Source organism: Zeus faber (assembly GCF_960531495.2).
Source record: "Zeus faber genome assembly, chromosome: 7".
NCBI lineage: Eukaryota > Metazoa > Chordata > Actinopteri > Zeiformes > Zeidae > Zeus > Zeus faber.
Genome location: NC_137203.1, coordinates 18,116,189 through 18,131,386, shown reverse-complemented (window position 1 = coordinate 18,131,386; position 15,198 = coordinate 18,116,189). Strand labels below are relative to the sequence as shown.

Sequence of the window (15,198 nt, the reverse complement as noted above, 5' to 3'; positions counted from 1 at the left end):
TCTGCCTGACTCGTCAAAGACAACTGGAAGTATATGCAATTTGACCTGAATGTTTTTAACCCTAACCCCAAGCTCGAGTTTTGAAAAGCTGCAAATGTTCAAGGCAATATAAAAACAACAATGAACATACAATGATTAATTCCCTGCCAACATAGATTCCACTATAGATTTTTGGATCACCTCTAGCATCCCCCCACTTTCCCCCCACTTCCTTTACTTTTCCATGTCAAATGCTAGATCCACGCATTCTTTTATCTAAACAGTGTAACACACAACCAGAATGACACTGGTCTTGGTTTGATCCTTATATTTGCACAGCAATGATATGATACATTTTATGACATTGACAACATGGCAGCCCTGAAGGCACATTCAAACACACACCCTGACATGGGTGTTCTCAGCACAATAAACTATTCCATTCAGCGCTTTCAACAGGAATGTGCCAGCAAAGGTAATTTGCGCGTTAAAAGTTTCCACTTGAGGTCATTTTTAGCAACACCAACAGCGAGTGGAAAAGAAGTTGTGTTATAAAAGACGGTCTTATGTTTCATAAACTGCTGCATAATGAGCCTGCGCAAGCACTCTGGCCTTCCAAACAGCGCTGGTTCACGCAAAGCTGCTGACGGAATTTACCCATGAACGTCACACCTAAACGCCAAATCGCAAAGCAAGCAAAACGGACATTTATTTGTATTCAATCTGCCAATTTGAGAGAAAGATTTTCTATTAATGCTTTTATGATTATCACATTATGATGAATTGTGTCAAACGGAGGGCAAAAGCAACAGGGACAACATAAAGTACAAAAAACAAAAACAAAAAACAACATTGACAACATCACAGAGGTTGCACAGTCTCATCGGTGATCTGTAGGATTTGGCAAACAGAAGAATATTGTAGTGGTTGATTTAACAGTATTTTATAAAGATATATTAAAAATTATAATCCAACATTCTAATTTTGATTGCAGCAAGGCAGCTCAGGAGACATTGCTAACAGACTGTTCATTTCATACAACAAACAAGCACAGCAAATAATAACAGATCAAGACAAAATACATGTTTTATAAAACACAAAAACATTTCACAATGTGAAAAAAACCCAAAAACAATTTTGACAAAAAAAAGAAAAGGAGCGGTTTATCCCCAATGAAGCACTTAATTGTTTCTATTAAAGTCCTGGTGCATATTATAGCCCCTTTCAAGTACACCAGACATTGTACTTGAATGAAATATACATAAACCTAAATATACTTGTAAGGCCATTGACTTAGCACAGTGCATATAACAAGGTAAAGATTGTGAATAACCAGAAATTTAACACTGATCCAAAGTGGTCAGCTCTGTTTGGGGAAACAGTGAGTAGAGAAGCACTGAATAACTTACCCATATACTTAAAGTATATACACAATTGCACCAAATCTTGGGGACAAACAACCAAAAAAAAAAAAAAGGTAATACAGGCAATTCAGTGATGTCATGCTGCCATAATGCTTGTCAAAGAGCAACTTAAATGTATATACAGACAATGTGGTTAATGAACATAAAGGTGGATAAGCGGTTAGAAAATAGCAAAATGAACATAATTTAACAAATTAAACTATGGAGAACTACATAGACTTGATTGTGAATTACAGTAATACATCTAGCCATAATGTATTTGTGCGGTACATATTTAAATGTATTCAGTTTGACATGAGCATTCTAGACCCACTGTCCTGAACCAATACATTTTAATATAATTCTCACTGCAGAGGTGAAGGTATTGCCTTAATACGTTATCTATTTTATATTCTTCTGTGATGCAAGAACTGCAGTGCAATGTCTACTACTACTTGAATTAAATATACTTTAAATCTTAAGGAGAAAAAAAAAAATACAGTAAGGGGTTCAAAAGGAAATGAGAACAACTGGCCCCCTCCAATGTCTACACATGGGACTTTTCATTTTCTGTGGCTTTCCATCGGAACATTCCTTCCTTAACCATGTACAGTATACATTCTTAGTCTAGTCCAAAGCTGCCACATGTACTTCTCCTCTGCGTTCAATATCTTTGAAATCCATCGTCATTATCTTTAATTGATACAACTTGAAATCCAACCCTTTTTATATAGTATGTGGTAGCTATAATGTGAATGAATTGGAAATTCATTCATTTGAATCTGGGATACGAGCGTCTTCGGACGCTTCTGTGTTGAATTCCAAGCAGCACGGCATCTTTTCGTCTGCAGGGAATTGGTTTTGACGTTGGTTTGGATTTGAGGATCACGCGGTCAAAGGTTAGGCGGGAGTGGAACCCCTGTCACTGGCCAGACTCGGCTTGGGCTCTGGTCTGCGTGGTTTGTGCTGAGGGCTGCTGCGAAGGTTGTCGTCCATCTGCGGCACAATGCGTTCACAGGGTGGGGTTCACAACAGGGGTCACATGGTGTAAACAATAAGCTTCACAAAACCGTCAGGGACAGGCCACGTCGGTACCATTTAGAGGTGGAAGCTTGTACTTCTGCAGCATGCACCATACGCCATCAAAAGCCAAACCCAAAACTCATGCAAAGACATAAAAGGTAAAGCAGAATGACCTTCTCTATCAAGTTGGACTCCTTGTTTACAAGCTGAGTTAGTTTTTGAAGGTTGGCGTCCACGGTTTCCTGAACGAGCGGAGGAGAACCTGGAGGGAGAAGCACAGCCATGGAAAGGAAAAGTAAAGAGAATAAAAAGAGCGGTGAGTTGGGTGGGAAACCCAGTTATCCCCCTTGGGCGGAGAAGAAGGAAAAGAAAAGGCCATTTGATACCTGATGTTAAACGAATAGGCTGTGAGGTCAACCGGTAAATACAATTACAGAAAATGTTAGTCCGCGGTTCATCTGAATCAGCCCATGTGAAGCTTCCCAGGGGACATGCGTCTGAGAGCCGTACCAGGATGGCCGGAGCTGAAGTGCACGGCCAGGATGTTGTCGCAGAAGCTGGTGAGGTTCTGCAGCTGCCTGAGGTGGCTCTGCAGGGGGCTGCTGGGAAGGCTGGCCTTGTGGAGCGGAGCCACAAAACCAAACACAAAGGCATCCAGGCTGGCTGGCCTGGAGGAGACCAAGAGCGCCCAATACATTAACACATAGCCATCCACACAAAGAGTACGACGGTATATTAGGGCCACATTATCTCCATACTCACTTTATTCACATGCACTTTACTGCACACAAACAGCCTAACCATATACATAACTCTATCCCCTTCTATTTTGCACTCTGTATTATCTTTTTGAGTCTATTTTATTTTATATTATTCTATTCGCTAATTGCATAACGTTTTAGGAATCGGTTTGTTTCAGTTAGTTAGCTAGGTAGAAATTAGGTTAGCTATTATGTTCGGTTTAGTAACTTTTGTGCATAATCTCCGGGTGCGTTGCAAAGACATTTCACTGCATATATGTATGAATGTTTTTATATGTATGTGACAAATAAACCTCTTGAATCTTGAACTTTTTTTTTTTTTCCACCCCCCCCCCCCTCACAGTGAGAGGGGTAATATTCAGAGATAATATTCAGAGGAAATATTCAATCGTACCGTAAATTCCGATATTATATGCATTAATGGTAATGTTCTTTTCCTCGTAAACTTAGAATAATCTAAATCGGAACCCGCCTCCCCGCCATGAAAAAAACAGTTATAGTGGCCTTAATACGCAGTCATAGAATAGAGATTTGGAGCAGTTAGCTCAACAAAAACAAGGTAAATCTTAATGGAGATGCAAACAACTTACGAGTTCCCAAAGAAGTAGTTGGCCGAGCCCAGCCTGTCGGAGAGCAGGTTCAGGCACTCCTTGGCGTCGCTGTAGATCTGAGGCCCACACAGGAAGCAATGAGAACTGAGCGATGAAAACAGCGCACCACACACACACACACACACACACACACACACACACACACACACACACACACACACACACACACACACACACACACACACACACACACACACACACACACACACACACAGAAAACCAAGTGATTACCTTTCCCTCCACCTCGGTGATGGTGTGCAGCGGCGACTCGCCCTTGGTCAGCAAGATTCGGGAGAGGGCTTTGTTGGCGTGGAGACCGGGCACCAGGAAGTTCAAGGGGAACGGCGAGCGGGAAGCGTACCAGGGACGCGTCACGTTGGCGTAATTCTCTGCGTCCACCCAGAATGTGTGCAGCTGTCAGGCACAGGACGCACACGCTTACTTCTGGCGTGACACACACGCGCGCACACACACACACACACACACACACACACACACACACACACACACACACACACACACACACACACACACACACACACACACACACACACACTAAAGAAGGTCGTATTCTTACGAGAGCTAGCCGTAGTTTCTCCTCAAGCAGAGCGATGTACGCCATGGTGTCGGCTCCTTGCCTGGCTGTCAGCTCATAGTCTGCATTGAACCTCTATTCAAAAAACAAGTGGAACCGTAAATGTTCTGCTCTCTGCTCCGGTGACTTAGCCGCGGTGAGCCGGCCCAGGGAAATGGACGGACACGGCACGTCCGAGACTCGCCTGTTTCCTCAGAAAGTTGAGGATGTGAATCGGCTCCGTTACCGTGGAGTCCCCACACACCAGCTCCGGAGCATCCACTGCGGAGAACAGGTGGAGAGGTTTCTAGACATTACTCGGGAAAAGGGAGGCGTTGTTTTGATTTTAGGTGGGAATTGTATCTATTAATTATACCATATCACAATTTAGAATCACTGATCTCAAATTGTCCCTTTTCACAGACGCTCTGGATTTTTGCCACAGGCAGTTCGGGAGCACCTACCTGTTAAAGTTCTCCATGTCCAATCGATAGGACTAACTGTCACCTTCGCTCCCGAAAACTTGGCGTACGCCTGGGGGGGGGGAGGGGGTAAATTCAGAGATCTAATTAATAATATTTTTTGGTGACGTAAGATGGCTACGGTTTGCTCTGAGCAAACACTTGGTCGAGACCAAAATGAGCACGTTCACAACAATTCATGTTAAACACCATGATAACGTTCACTGCAGTCGACGACAACAGCTATGAGGTTTTACTCCGTCGCGTTAGGTCAGCAGAGTAAAAACAGCAATTGCGCTCACGGGAATAAAGCAGAGTCAATGCTGCAAAGCGAGGAAACATTTCAGAGGAAGGACTACCAGCGGTGATAGAAGAGCTGCCGCCTGGGGGATGTATAGAAACAATGGCGAGACGAGAAATCTTATGCAACTACAGTGACACGATATGCCATCATGACATAGTTTAATGTTGTCTTTAAGGCTGCATTACAGTCCGGTCATGCCGCTTTCTGAACTCCGTAGACGGTTCTAGCTGTTCAAATCGATGCTGCTCGGTCATAATATCCACTTGACTAATGACTGTTTTCTCAAATGTTCAGGTAACTGGTCAAAAATACGGTGTTTTTTGTAGACGTCGGCAGCAACGACTGCAGCAACATGGCCCCTGAAACATCACGAGAGCAAAGCGACCTCGCAGTTCGAATAAAACACAAACAGGCGTCAGGTGTAACGGAATTATCATTCAACGCTCGTCAGGAAAACTCGAACGGCTATCAAATGAAAGACGACTGGCGCATAGTTGACCTTGACACATGACTTCACATGCGAATAGCGGAGCGTGTTTCCGGCACAGTGTTGACCCCTCGGACAAGCACGTCAAAGCCATTTTATTTACGGACTTAGAAAGAGTGAACAGGGCGCACAGCGGCTAATGCGCGCTCAACTCGGGGAAGCCGTGCGAAACGCGCAAGCAGCCGGTTTAAAACACGACCTGGAGGCACGCGGAGAATAAAATGTGGTCGCATACACTTTTGGGTTTTTTTTTTTTTTCCCCAACCATCAACATAGTTACCAAAACGATGAGGGACTCGGAGTGGACCGACGGCAAACCCCAGTCACCTCCCCAGCACCTCACTTCCATGGGAGCCGCCATGTTTAGGTGCGTGGAGGTGGGACGTCACACACAAGCAGGAAGTCAGAGGCAGATGGTTTGGACGCACGTTCAAGATATAATAATAATAATAATAATAATAATAATAATAATCATCATCATCATCATACTCATAATAATAATAATAATAATCATAATCATAATCATAATCATAATAATAATAATAATCACAATAATAATCACAATAATAATCACAATAATTATCACAATAATTATAATAATAATAATAATAATCATTTCACATGTGCAATTTTGTATGTGCAAAACATCTTGAAATATGCCTTTATTCTGTCAGTCAAATAACTTACTAACTAAACCTATAATATTGTAGTGTACGTAACCATTTTTTTCTATTTGCCAGTTCTTAGTAAATTCCGAGTAAAAAACATTATTTCTTGAAGAATCTGCTCGACTGGGCTTCTTTGCGTGGCCCCATAATGATCAGCACAATGGATTTAACATCAGATGCTGAGTGTATGTATATTGCATTTCATTTCAAAATTACTCTACATGAGATGTGTAATTAAACCTTTAGTGCATTATATATATCACGCTCATGATCCTCATCTTATACTATAGTTTGGACTGGGTTTTTTTCAAATCTCAGATCTGATTTGGTTAGGATCAGTAATAATAAAATGTACTCATGATCATCATTATAATCTTTAACAAATAGTATATATGTAAATAAAATAAAAATACCCTTGTGTTGCTGGGTTATCTTATAGCCGTCCTGATCAAAAATTTTGACACAACTGTATCACAGCCATACCAATGTGTGTAGTCAAAGAAGAATAATACTCCCCTTACCCACTTTAGTGTAGTATGGGTGTATTATGTCACCAGGACACTCCCCTCAGCTTCAGAAACCCTACTGCCTGTGGCCACAGAACATCTCAAATCGGCATTAATCGTCTGGACATCTGAATGTTGGGTCTGTCCATGCTTCCCAAGGATCACATTTAGATCCACGGTTATTTTAGGAGACAGTGATTTGCTTTTGAACTGGGAATTTGGTGCCATCGCCAGGACCAGTGAAGATTCTGCCAAGGAAGTAGTGTAGGACCAGGGCATCTTCTGATCTCCTGAGTTTCTGAGGATGGGTCTGTGCGGCCGAGCAGCAGCTCTCTCTCTGCTGCTGCAGCATCTGGCTCTGACTGTCCTGGCACAGGGTATAGGTGAGTTTTCCTTCAGCCATTTGTCTGTTTCTAATAACTACTAACACACCGTCTTGGTTTTTGCCCATTTAATACTATTTTGTCATTGGGTCATACCATTCTACTACACTCTGTTTGACATGATCAAATAATGGGCTAGCCCAAACAAGACTGAATGTAAAATGACACTGATTGCATTGTGAAGAACTGCAGTTATCCAAGTCTCTCAGTGTTTCCTCTCACACAAATCTGGCTTTGTGTTCATTCTGAATTTGGATATGGCTGTTTTGGCGTTTTTTTTGCCTGGCAAGTTCATTCTATACAGTTGTATTTTTTTTTCTGGTTCTGTGTATATGTGTGCCTGTGTTTGTAATAGCTGCAGGGAGGCAGCGAGCTTGTTCCAATGGAAAGACTTTACTGTGTGACACTCTATAAAATAGTAGGACACACACCCACCCACACACGCACGCACGCACACACGCACGCACGCACACACACACACACACACACACACACACACACACACACACACACACACACACACACACACACACACACAGTGCAAGCTCAAACCAAAACTTTTTTTTCTCTATCACACAACCTTGTACAGTACTCTCACACACACTGGCTCAGACATAATAAGTCAGTCAGAAGCTACAGGCATAAAAACACAGTCCCAAACCTCCCCCAACACCACTTGGGATTAATAATCGAGACAATATGGTTAGTTTACAGGTCAAATTGTACACTTCTCTATGTAAGCATCCAATGCATAGTATTGGTGTGTTCCCTCCGTGTTATCTGTGGAAGCATACATTTCAGTTATGGCATTCGGTGTGAGTCACTTTAAGAGAAAATATTTGATTGATCGATTTGAATGGTCTCCTCCTCGTGTTAGTCTATGACCTGCTGGTGTCTCCCGACTGCTTGCCGGACCTCCTCCAGGGAAGCTTGAAGAACAACGGGCGAAATGAAGCTTTCCTCCTGGCCTCTTTCCGGCTCAATAAAAAGGCCCCCACGTCGCTGTTCAGCTTCGTCAACCCCAACGATAACACCAAGTACTTGGATTTCAGCGTGCAGGCTCGCCTCAACAAAGGTGATGCATATACTTCAGACGCTACGCGTCACTAAACCATGATGCCGTCTCTCAGAGCAGCATAAATCCTTGTGTTTTCTCGTCTCTCTCACTGATTCTCCTCCTCACTGCATCTCCTGCTCCTCAGTCAGTCTGCGTTACCAAAGGACTGACGGCCGGTCTGCCACTAGCAGTTTCAGCCCCGTGGCCCTGGCCGACGGCCTAGAGCACCACGTGATGCTGCACGCCAGCGGCCTCCAGCGCGGGCCGCCTCGCCTGGACGTCTACGTGGACTGCACGCTGCAACATAACATGGATGATTTGCCCGCTGCGTTTGGGTTGTTGCCACGTAGCCCCAACAGCGTGGCACTTCAAACATTGCACCCGACTGGACAGGTGATAAAGACCTTTGAGATTTGAGATTTTGCGAGAAACACATCGTCTTTATTATCGACCACATGTCTTTTTTCCACACTCAGGATGAACTGACAGACCTGAAGCTGGTGATAGAGGACACCATAGACAACGTAGCTACTCTGCAGAACTGCGGCGCTCAGCAGCAACATGCTCCACAGCTCCTGGGTGAGGCAACGACCCTGCCCAACTGAGACTTTTGACATCCTAAAACGGACCGATGGAGAGTAGCTTATGGTTTTGATGGTGCGGTTTCTTTTGAAATACTTCCGCTAGCGATCGAGGGAAGCATGGAAGCACGGGACCAGACTTCCCTACTGGAGTTGAAAGCAATCCTCTCTGAGATGAAGGAGATTCTGAACCAGCAGGTATCGTTCCTCTCTCCCTCTCTCCACGCATCACACACTCATCTCCTGGTAAAAAAAAAGAAAGAAATGAGCACAATTTTAAACCTGCGTACCCCAAATATTGTAGATGAAGGAGACCACCTTTCTGAGGAACACCATCTCGGAATGCCTACCCTGTGGTGAGCAACTCTTTTGCGTCCCCTTTGCATTTATTTTAGAAATCACTTACAAGGAACATTCTCCGTTGTGTCTTTGAATCGTTGATATCTGTGTTGGTGCGCAGAGCCTCAGGGACTGAGGGACAGGCCAAACACCACGGCGACTGGCATTGGGGGGCTCCCACCTCAGTGCAGCCCTGGCACCTGTTTCAGGCAGGACATGTGCATCGCTTCAGAGACGGGGCAGTTCAAATGTGCTCCCTGCCCCGATGGATTTACGGGGGACGGGGTAAACTGTGATGATATCGATGAGGTAGGTTTAGATACATCCATTCACTGTTGTCCTCATTGGGCGATAATATTGCACGGCCCTTCGCGGCAGAGTTCCGGGCTAGAGTTGAGGTGTGTGTTTTCTCTGCTCATTGGCACGCTCTAGTGCCAGTTTCAACCGTGCTTTCCTGCCGTGCGATGCGTCAACACTGCTCCCGGTTTCGTCTGTGAGAGGTGCCCCCTGGGATACACCGGACCCCAGTTGACTGGAGTTGGAGTATCCTACGCTAAGTCGCACAAACAGGTAAAACATATTTTAAAATGATAAAACATTCATAGTTTTAACGTCTTGTTTATCTGGCCGTCATCTGTCTCTATCTCTATTCCCCAGATGTGCGATGATGTAGATGAGTGCCAAGGACCGCCCGACAACGGAGGCTGCCCTGAGAACACTCTCTGCCACAACACTGTGGTGAGAATGCCACATGGCTTCCACGAGCGGCCCTTTACGGAAGCCGTCTGACCTGTAGGCTAAAGAGTGCGTTGTCCTCACCAGGGCTCCTTCAGCTGCGGCGAGTGCGGAAGTGGCCTAACCGGGGACCAGGTTGGGGGATGTCAAGGCCAAAGGCTGTGCCCCAACGGCCAACCCAGCCCCTGCGACCCCAACGCAGACTGCGTGGTGGAGAGAGACGGCAGCATCAGCTGCACGGTCAGAACCTACTGTGGCAAATCTTAAGCGTGCGCAATATTCAGGATCCAATTGTACACTACGGTAGAAATCCGGTGACTTTCTTCCCTCCTTCCTGTGTGCAGTGTGGGGTTGGCTGGGCGGGTAATGGCTACGTGTGCGGAAAAGACACAGATATCGATGCATATCCTGATATCGCCCTCAAGTGCAAAGAGAACAACTGCAAGAAGGTATTATTCTCTTGATGTGTGAATTCTGTCTCACTCAATACATTGTACGATATGTACACGAATGCATGTTGTTGTTGAAGGCTCCGTAAGACATTTCGTGTCGTATGCAGGACAACTGTGTGTTTGTGCCGAACTCTGGTCAAGAGGATGCAGACAGGGATGGAGTGGGCAATGCCTGTGACGATGATGCAGACAGTGATGGAATAATTAATGTGGAGGTGTGTAAAATACTTGTATTTGTGTCTAGACTCGAGCCACATGCTCAACATGGATTTATTTATATTATCGCTTGCTGAGCCCATTCTAATTGTTCTGTTTCTCCCAGGATAACTGTTGGTTAGTTCCAAATGTGGACCAGAGGAACAGCGATAAGGACCTCCACGGCGATGCCTGTGACAACTGTAAAACAACAGACAACCCAACACAGAGAGATACGGACGAGGACGGGCTGGGCGATGAATGTGATGATGACATGGACGGAGATGGTAACAGCCTTGGTCTGATAACCACAGATTAAAAATGGCATATCCGGTGGTAACAATACAGTATATTTTCTGAATTCCAATAATATTATTTTATCCGCTTGGATAAATTTAAATCTGCATCATTTAAACATGCATCTAATATACTGTATTGGCTATGTGGGCATAGCACAACCGGACTATTCACTCTTTAATTGGATTAATTTGAGATCATATATTTTGGAAGACAAAACTTGAAACCAAATATCCTGTCATGGTGTTAAATGGCTATGGGGGTTATCCAAGCCACAAACTGTCTAGACCCATCTGGCTAGACAACTATTCATTCCTTATGGCTCCCTTTCTTTTTTTTTCTTTTTTTTTCCAATGATGGAAAATGAGGAAGTTTTCATTGATTTCACAGGTTGTTGGAGCCAGAGCACTTTGTCTGTTTAAAACATTATAGTGTGATTGTCTGTTTCCATTTCACGTGTTCTACAATTAAGAAACAAAAATAGTGGAGTTGTGCAACTGAGGACTCGTAAAAGCCCATTACGGCCCCAGAAGAAAACAAGCGCTAAATGTTAAGATATTTCCAAGCGCCTTGAAACCATTATCTGTTATTTCACATACCTGTCTCACGATCGTCCTTTTAGAGCGCCATGATTAATTTCGCTGGAAAAACCATGTGCATATCTTGTATATGCTTGTGTGCAGGTGTGATTTTGTTTTGCACGCATTCACTTGAGCTGCTGCGTGCTCTTAGGTGCCAGACATGTCGGTCTGTTTCTGCCAGGGCATATTCGTGGTGTTTGATGACCGTTCCCTCGTAATGATCCGGACTCTAACCTTTGCATCATTCCGTTATGTCTTTAACCCGGGTCACTTCGTACTTACTCACGTCTGTCTCCAGGCTAAGAGCATTTTTCCATGGCTGGCCTCTGCCAGGTGTTGAAGTCCACTGGAAACTATTTCACCCTGCCTTAAGCAAACACAGCTGACACAAGGAGGCTGGGGTCTGTTTTGCTTGTTAGTTGTACTGTCAAGCTCTTTGCAGATGGTACAAAAATGGATGTGAAATGTTGCCCTCCGTAGGGTTGAAGAATATACTTGACAATTGCCAGCTTGTCCAAAACCCAGACCAGAAAGACCGAGACAACGACGGGGTGGGAGATGTCTGCGACAGCTGCCCCGACGTGATCAACCCCAACCAGGTAACGCAAACCAATAGTGAGCCAACATAGTTTGGTTGCCAATCTAAAAAAAAAAAAGAAAATAAAAAGAAACGATGGCAAAGGTGCCACATTTTATGGGAATTTGCCAATGTTGGGCCGGTACCGGAATAATGTTGGCAATGGTGAAATGTTTTAGACAACCTAGTCAATGTTGGCCAATTTTGGCTGAACAGGTTTTCCAAATGTTGGGCCTCAATATTAAGCCTGATCATGTATACATTGGCTCATTTTTGGACCAATTTAGCAATTTTCCTATGTAGACTGTTTATACATTGGCACACGTCGGCAACATTGGCCAACATAACAGCAAAGTGCTATCTATTTTTTTATTAAAATGTTATTGCTTTAGCAATTAAATGGCTAAATCATTCATTATTTCAGCATTATTTTGAGGCCAATGCTTAAATTGTTTGCACGAGCAAAACGTGTCTAGGTTTAATGTTCAAAGTGTTTTCTTTAGGGTATGCATAGGCAAAATACCAAGATTAGGCCAATGTTGGTTTGCGACCTGGTTAGTAACGTGAACAAAAGGAACCAAGCCTCCCTCCCACACTGAAATGAGTCTTAACTTTAATCTGTTCTCCCCTGCTCAGGTGGATTCTGATGATGACCTCGTGGGAGATACATGCGATGACAACATAGACAGGTAGAGAACCCCTCTAAAGACCTTCTCTATGCAGATACGGATCGGCATATTGTGTTGACAAGTCCTTCCTCCTCATTATCAGTGACGGTGACGGTCACCAAAACACAAAGGACAATTGTCCTACAGTCATCAACTCCTCTCAGTTGGACACTGACAAGGACGGGAAGGTTCTCAAGTCTTTTTTTTCTTTATGCCTTCATTTTTGTTTGTAGCCTGTTCTGTAAATTTGAATGGCTTTGGGCTGAAATTCATTTAAATCTTTCTCTTTGAAGGGAGATGAATGTGATGGAGATGATGACAATGATGGCATTCTGGATGAGGTGGACAATTGCAGACTAGTGTTTAACCCAGACCAGAAGGATGAAAATGGTTTGTATCATTTCCCCCGTGGGGGTGTGTGTGTGTGTGTGTGTTCAAGTTCAAGTTCAAGTTCAAGTTCAAGAGATTATTTGTCACATACATGTGTGTGTGTGTGTATTCAATATGTATAATTTGTATATGTTTGTGTTTCAGCTGATGAAATTGGAGATGTATGTTCCAATGACTTTGACGATGACAGAGTCATTGACACAATAGACAACTGCCCAGAGAACGCTGAGGTCACACTGACTGACTTCAGAGCCTATCAGACCGTGGTTCTCGATCCAGAAGGCGACGCCCAGATAGACCCAAACTGGGTGGTCCTCAACCAGGTGATGGGATCTTGGCTCATCCATGTTTTAGCTTCCAGGGAATAATATGAAGATATAAGCAATCCCTTTGATTACTTTAAGAGTCTCTAATAATAATGTGAAATGCCTCTTCTCTCAGGGCATGGAGATAGTTCAGACAATGAACTCTGACCCTGGCCTTGCTGTGGGTAAGAATACATCAAACCTTTTTTACACAATACACTAAGACAGGGAAGGGGAAGGGAGGGTGGGCGGGCTGGGGACAATGATGGCAGAGATTGAGACGGCCATGGTGCATGTTGACGGGCTTGAGTGGGTAGGGTCCCGACAGCAGAGGAAAGTGGCATCTACATTGCCGGATAGGTGAGAGAAGTGCGATAGCAGAAGGGAGAGGAAGGTGGGTTTTCAGGTCTGTGTTGCACGGTGATGGTCTCTGTGGATCCTGAGTGGACTGTGGGAGGGAAAGGACATGAAGGTAAGGGTAAGGGAATTTGCAGAGCTCTACAAAACCACAGCCACTGGCTGCCGACATTCACTTGGTGGAACTTACTGCCTCTGTTGTGCATCTCTTCTATCTGTAGGCTACACGGCTTTCAGCGGAGTAAACTTTGAGGGCACATTCCATGTGAACACGGTGACTGACGATGACTATGCGGGCTTCATCTTTGGCTATCAGGACTCCTCGTCCTTCTACGTGGTGATGTGGAAACAGACCGAGCAAACTTACTGGCAGGCTGTACCCTTTAGGGCCGTTGCTGAGCCAGGAATTCAGCTCAAGGTCTGGTTTGTGCACGTTACTTCTGGATGCCTTTTTTGTGCTGTATAGAAAATGACCGGCCCCGTCCTGAAACACTGCCAACACCCCTTCATTGCCACCGGTCTCATACATTGTTTTCTCTTTTCTTTTTTCCTGGCGCTCCATTCATCCAGGCAGTCAAGTCAAAAACAGGTCCTGGTGAGTATCTCAGGAACTCCCTCTGGCACACAGGAGACACCACAGATCAGGTTCGTCTGCTGTGGAAGGACAGCAGGAACGTCGGCTGGAAGGACAAGGTCTCCTACCGCTGGTACCTCCAGCACAGACCTCAGGTTGGATACATCAGGTACGGAAATGCGCGCGTGCATGTACGTTGGCGCACCGGGCCACTCAACCCACAGACACTTAACATGCACACACCAAACCTGACGTGTTCACCTGCGTTGTGCCATGGACCAGGGTTCGGTTTTATGAGGGCTCCAGCCTGGTAGCGGACTCGGGGGTGACGATTGACACCAGTATGAGAGGCGGGAGACTGGGCGTGTTCTGCTTCTCCCAGGAGAACATCATCTGGTCCAACCTGAAGTACCGCTGCAACGGTGAGTCTGTGATTGGCGGTCCAAACAACCAAGCAGCCCTCATTTCTTTGAGAGGGTCCAAAAGCATTAAACCAGCTACAATTCCAGTTAATTATTCGCTTGTTGATACGAAGTGAACCGTCCTTAACTGTCCTTTCACCTCCTCCCATAGACACCATCCCTGCTGACTACGAGGATGTGAATGCCCAGAACACCCAGTAGGCACAGAAAACACAACGATACAAGCAGAGGGGCATGAGGAAAGCGGTTGAGGTGGATGGGGTGGGATATGCCTCCCAAGTGCAGCGGGAAAAGGAGAAAGCAGGGTTCAAGGAAAGCCTCCATGTTTTCTGACTCCGTACATATCTCAAGACCGTACAGCGTAAACATCTTTATGCACACGTATCAGTAGTTTTTGTATAATAGTTGTTTTTCTATAAACCTTCATTATATCTGAAATGAAATCTATGCATGAAAAATTGATTGTTGAAGGATCCTTTTTTGCTGCCTTCGAGGTGACATCATTGAG

General features: G+C 44.7%; 2 protein-coding genes across 3 annotated transcripts; one reads left to right on the top strand and one right to left on the bottom strand.

Moving 5' to 3' along the window:
* Positions 1-309: 309 nt before the first annotated feature.
* mtx3 (metaxin 3) lies at positions 310-5,982 on the bottom strand. 2 transcript variants are annotated; one of them, XM_080004654.1, is made up of 9 exons: positions 5,884-5,982; positions 4,816-4,885; positions 4,557-4,633; positions 4,355-4,447; positions 4,009-4,191; positions 3,757-3,833; positions 2,916-3,073; positions 2,579-2,667; positions 310-2,378 (listed from the first exon to the last, which is right to left on the bottom strand). In XM_080004654.1, exons 1-9 carry the CDS (start codon positions 5,962-5,964, stop codon positions 2,283-2,285), a joined length of 924 nt encoding a protein of 307 aa, XP_079860780.1. In that variant the 5' UTR covers positions 5,965-5,982; the 3' UTR covers positions 310-2,282. The 2 variants fall into 2 exon arrangements, with proteins under 2 accessions (XP_079860780.1, XP_079860781.1); XM_080004655.1 differs by lacking the exon at positions 2,579-2,667.
* Positions 5,983-6,868: 886 nt separating this feature from the next.
* thbs4a (thrombospondin 4a) lies at positions 6,869-15,150 on the top strand. The gene is made up of 23 exons (XM_080004047.1): positions 6,869-7,160; positions 8,038-8,235; positions 8,363-8,610; positions 8,694-8,796; positions 8,905-8,996; positions 9,103-9,154; positions 9,259-9,446; positions 9,570-9,707; positions 9,795-9,875; positions 9,960-10,112; positions 10,217-10,321; positions 10,432-10,539; positions 10,647-10,806; positions 11,878-11,996; positions 12,611-12,663; positions 12,746-12,830; positions 12,936-13,032; positions 13,177-13,355; positions 13,474-13,522; positions 13,916-14,112; positions 14,265-14,437; positions 14,551-14,690; positions 14,842-15,150. The coding sequence occupies exons 1-23, from the start codon at positions 7,082-7,084 to the stop codon at positions 14,889-14,891; spliced, it is 2,847 nt and encodes a 948-aa protein (XP_079860173.1). The 5' UTR covers positions 6,869-7,081; the 3' UTR covers positions 14,892-15,150.
* Positions 15,151-15,198: the final 48 nt, after the last annotated feature.

Coding starts and splice junctions, on each gene's coding strand:
- thbs4a (XM_080004047.1), top strand. CDS start 7,082: ATGGGTCTGTGCGGCCGAGCAGCAGCTCTCTCTCTGCTGCTGCAGCAT. Junction 8,236..8,362: donor GCAGGCTCGCCTCAACAAAG/GTGATGCATATA, acceptor CCTGCTCCTCAG/TCAGTCTGCGTTACCAAAGG. Junction 10,322..10,431: donor AAGAGAACAACTGCAAGAAG/GTATTATTCTCT, acceptor TGTCGTATGCAG/GACAACTGTGTGTTTGTGCC.
- mtx3 (XM_080004654.1), bottom strand. CDS start 5,964: ATGGCGGCTCCCATGGAAGTGAGGTGCTGGGGAGGTGACTGGGGTTTG. Junction 4,634..4,815: donor GACATGGAGAACTTTAACAG/GTAGGTGCTCCC, acceptor TGTTCTCCGCAG/TGGATGCTCCGGAGCTGGTG. Junction 2,668..2,915: donor CTTCAGCTCCGGCCATCCTG/GTACGGCTCTCA, acceptor TTCTCCCTCCAG/GTTCTCCTCCGCTCGTTCAG.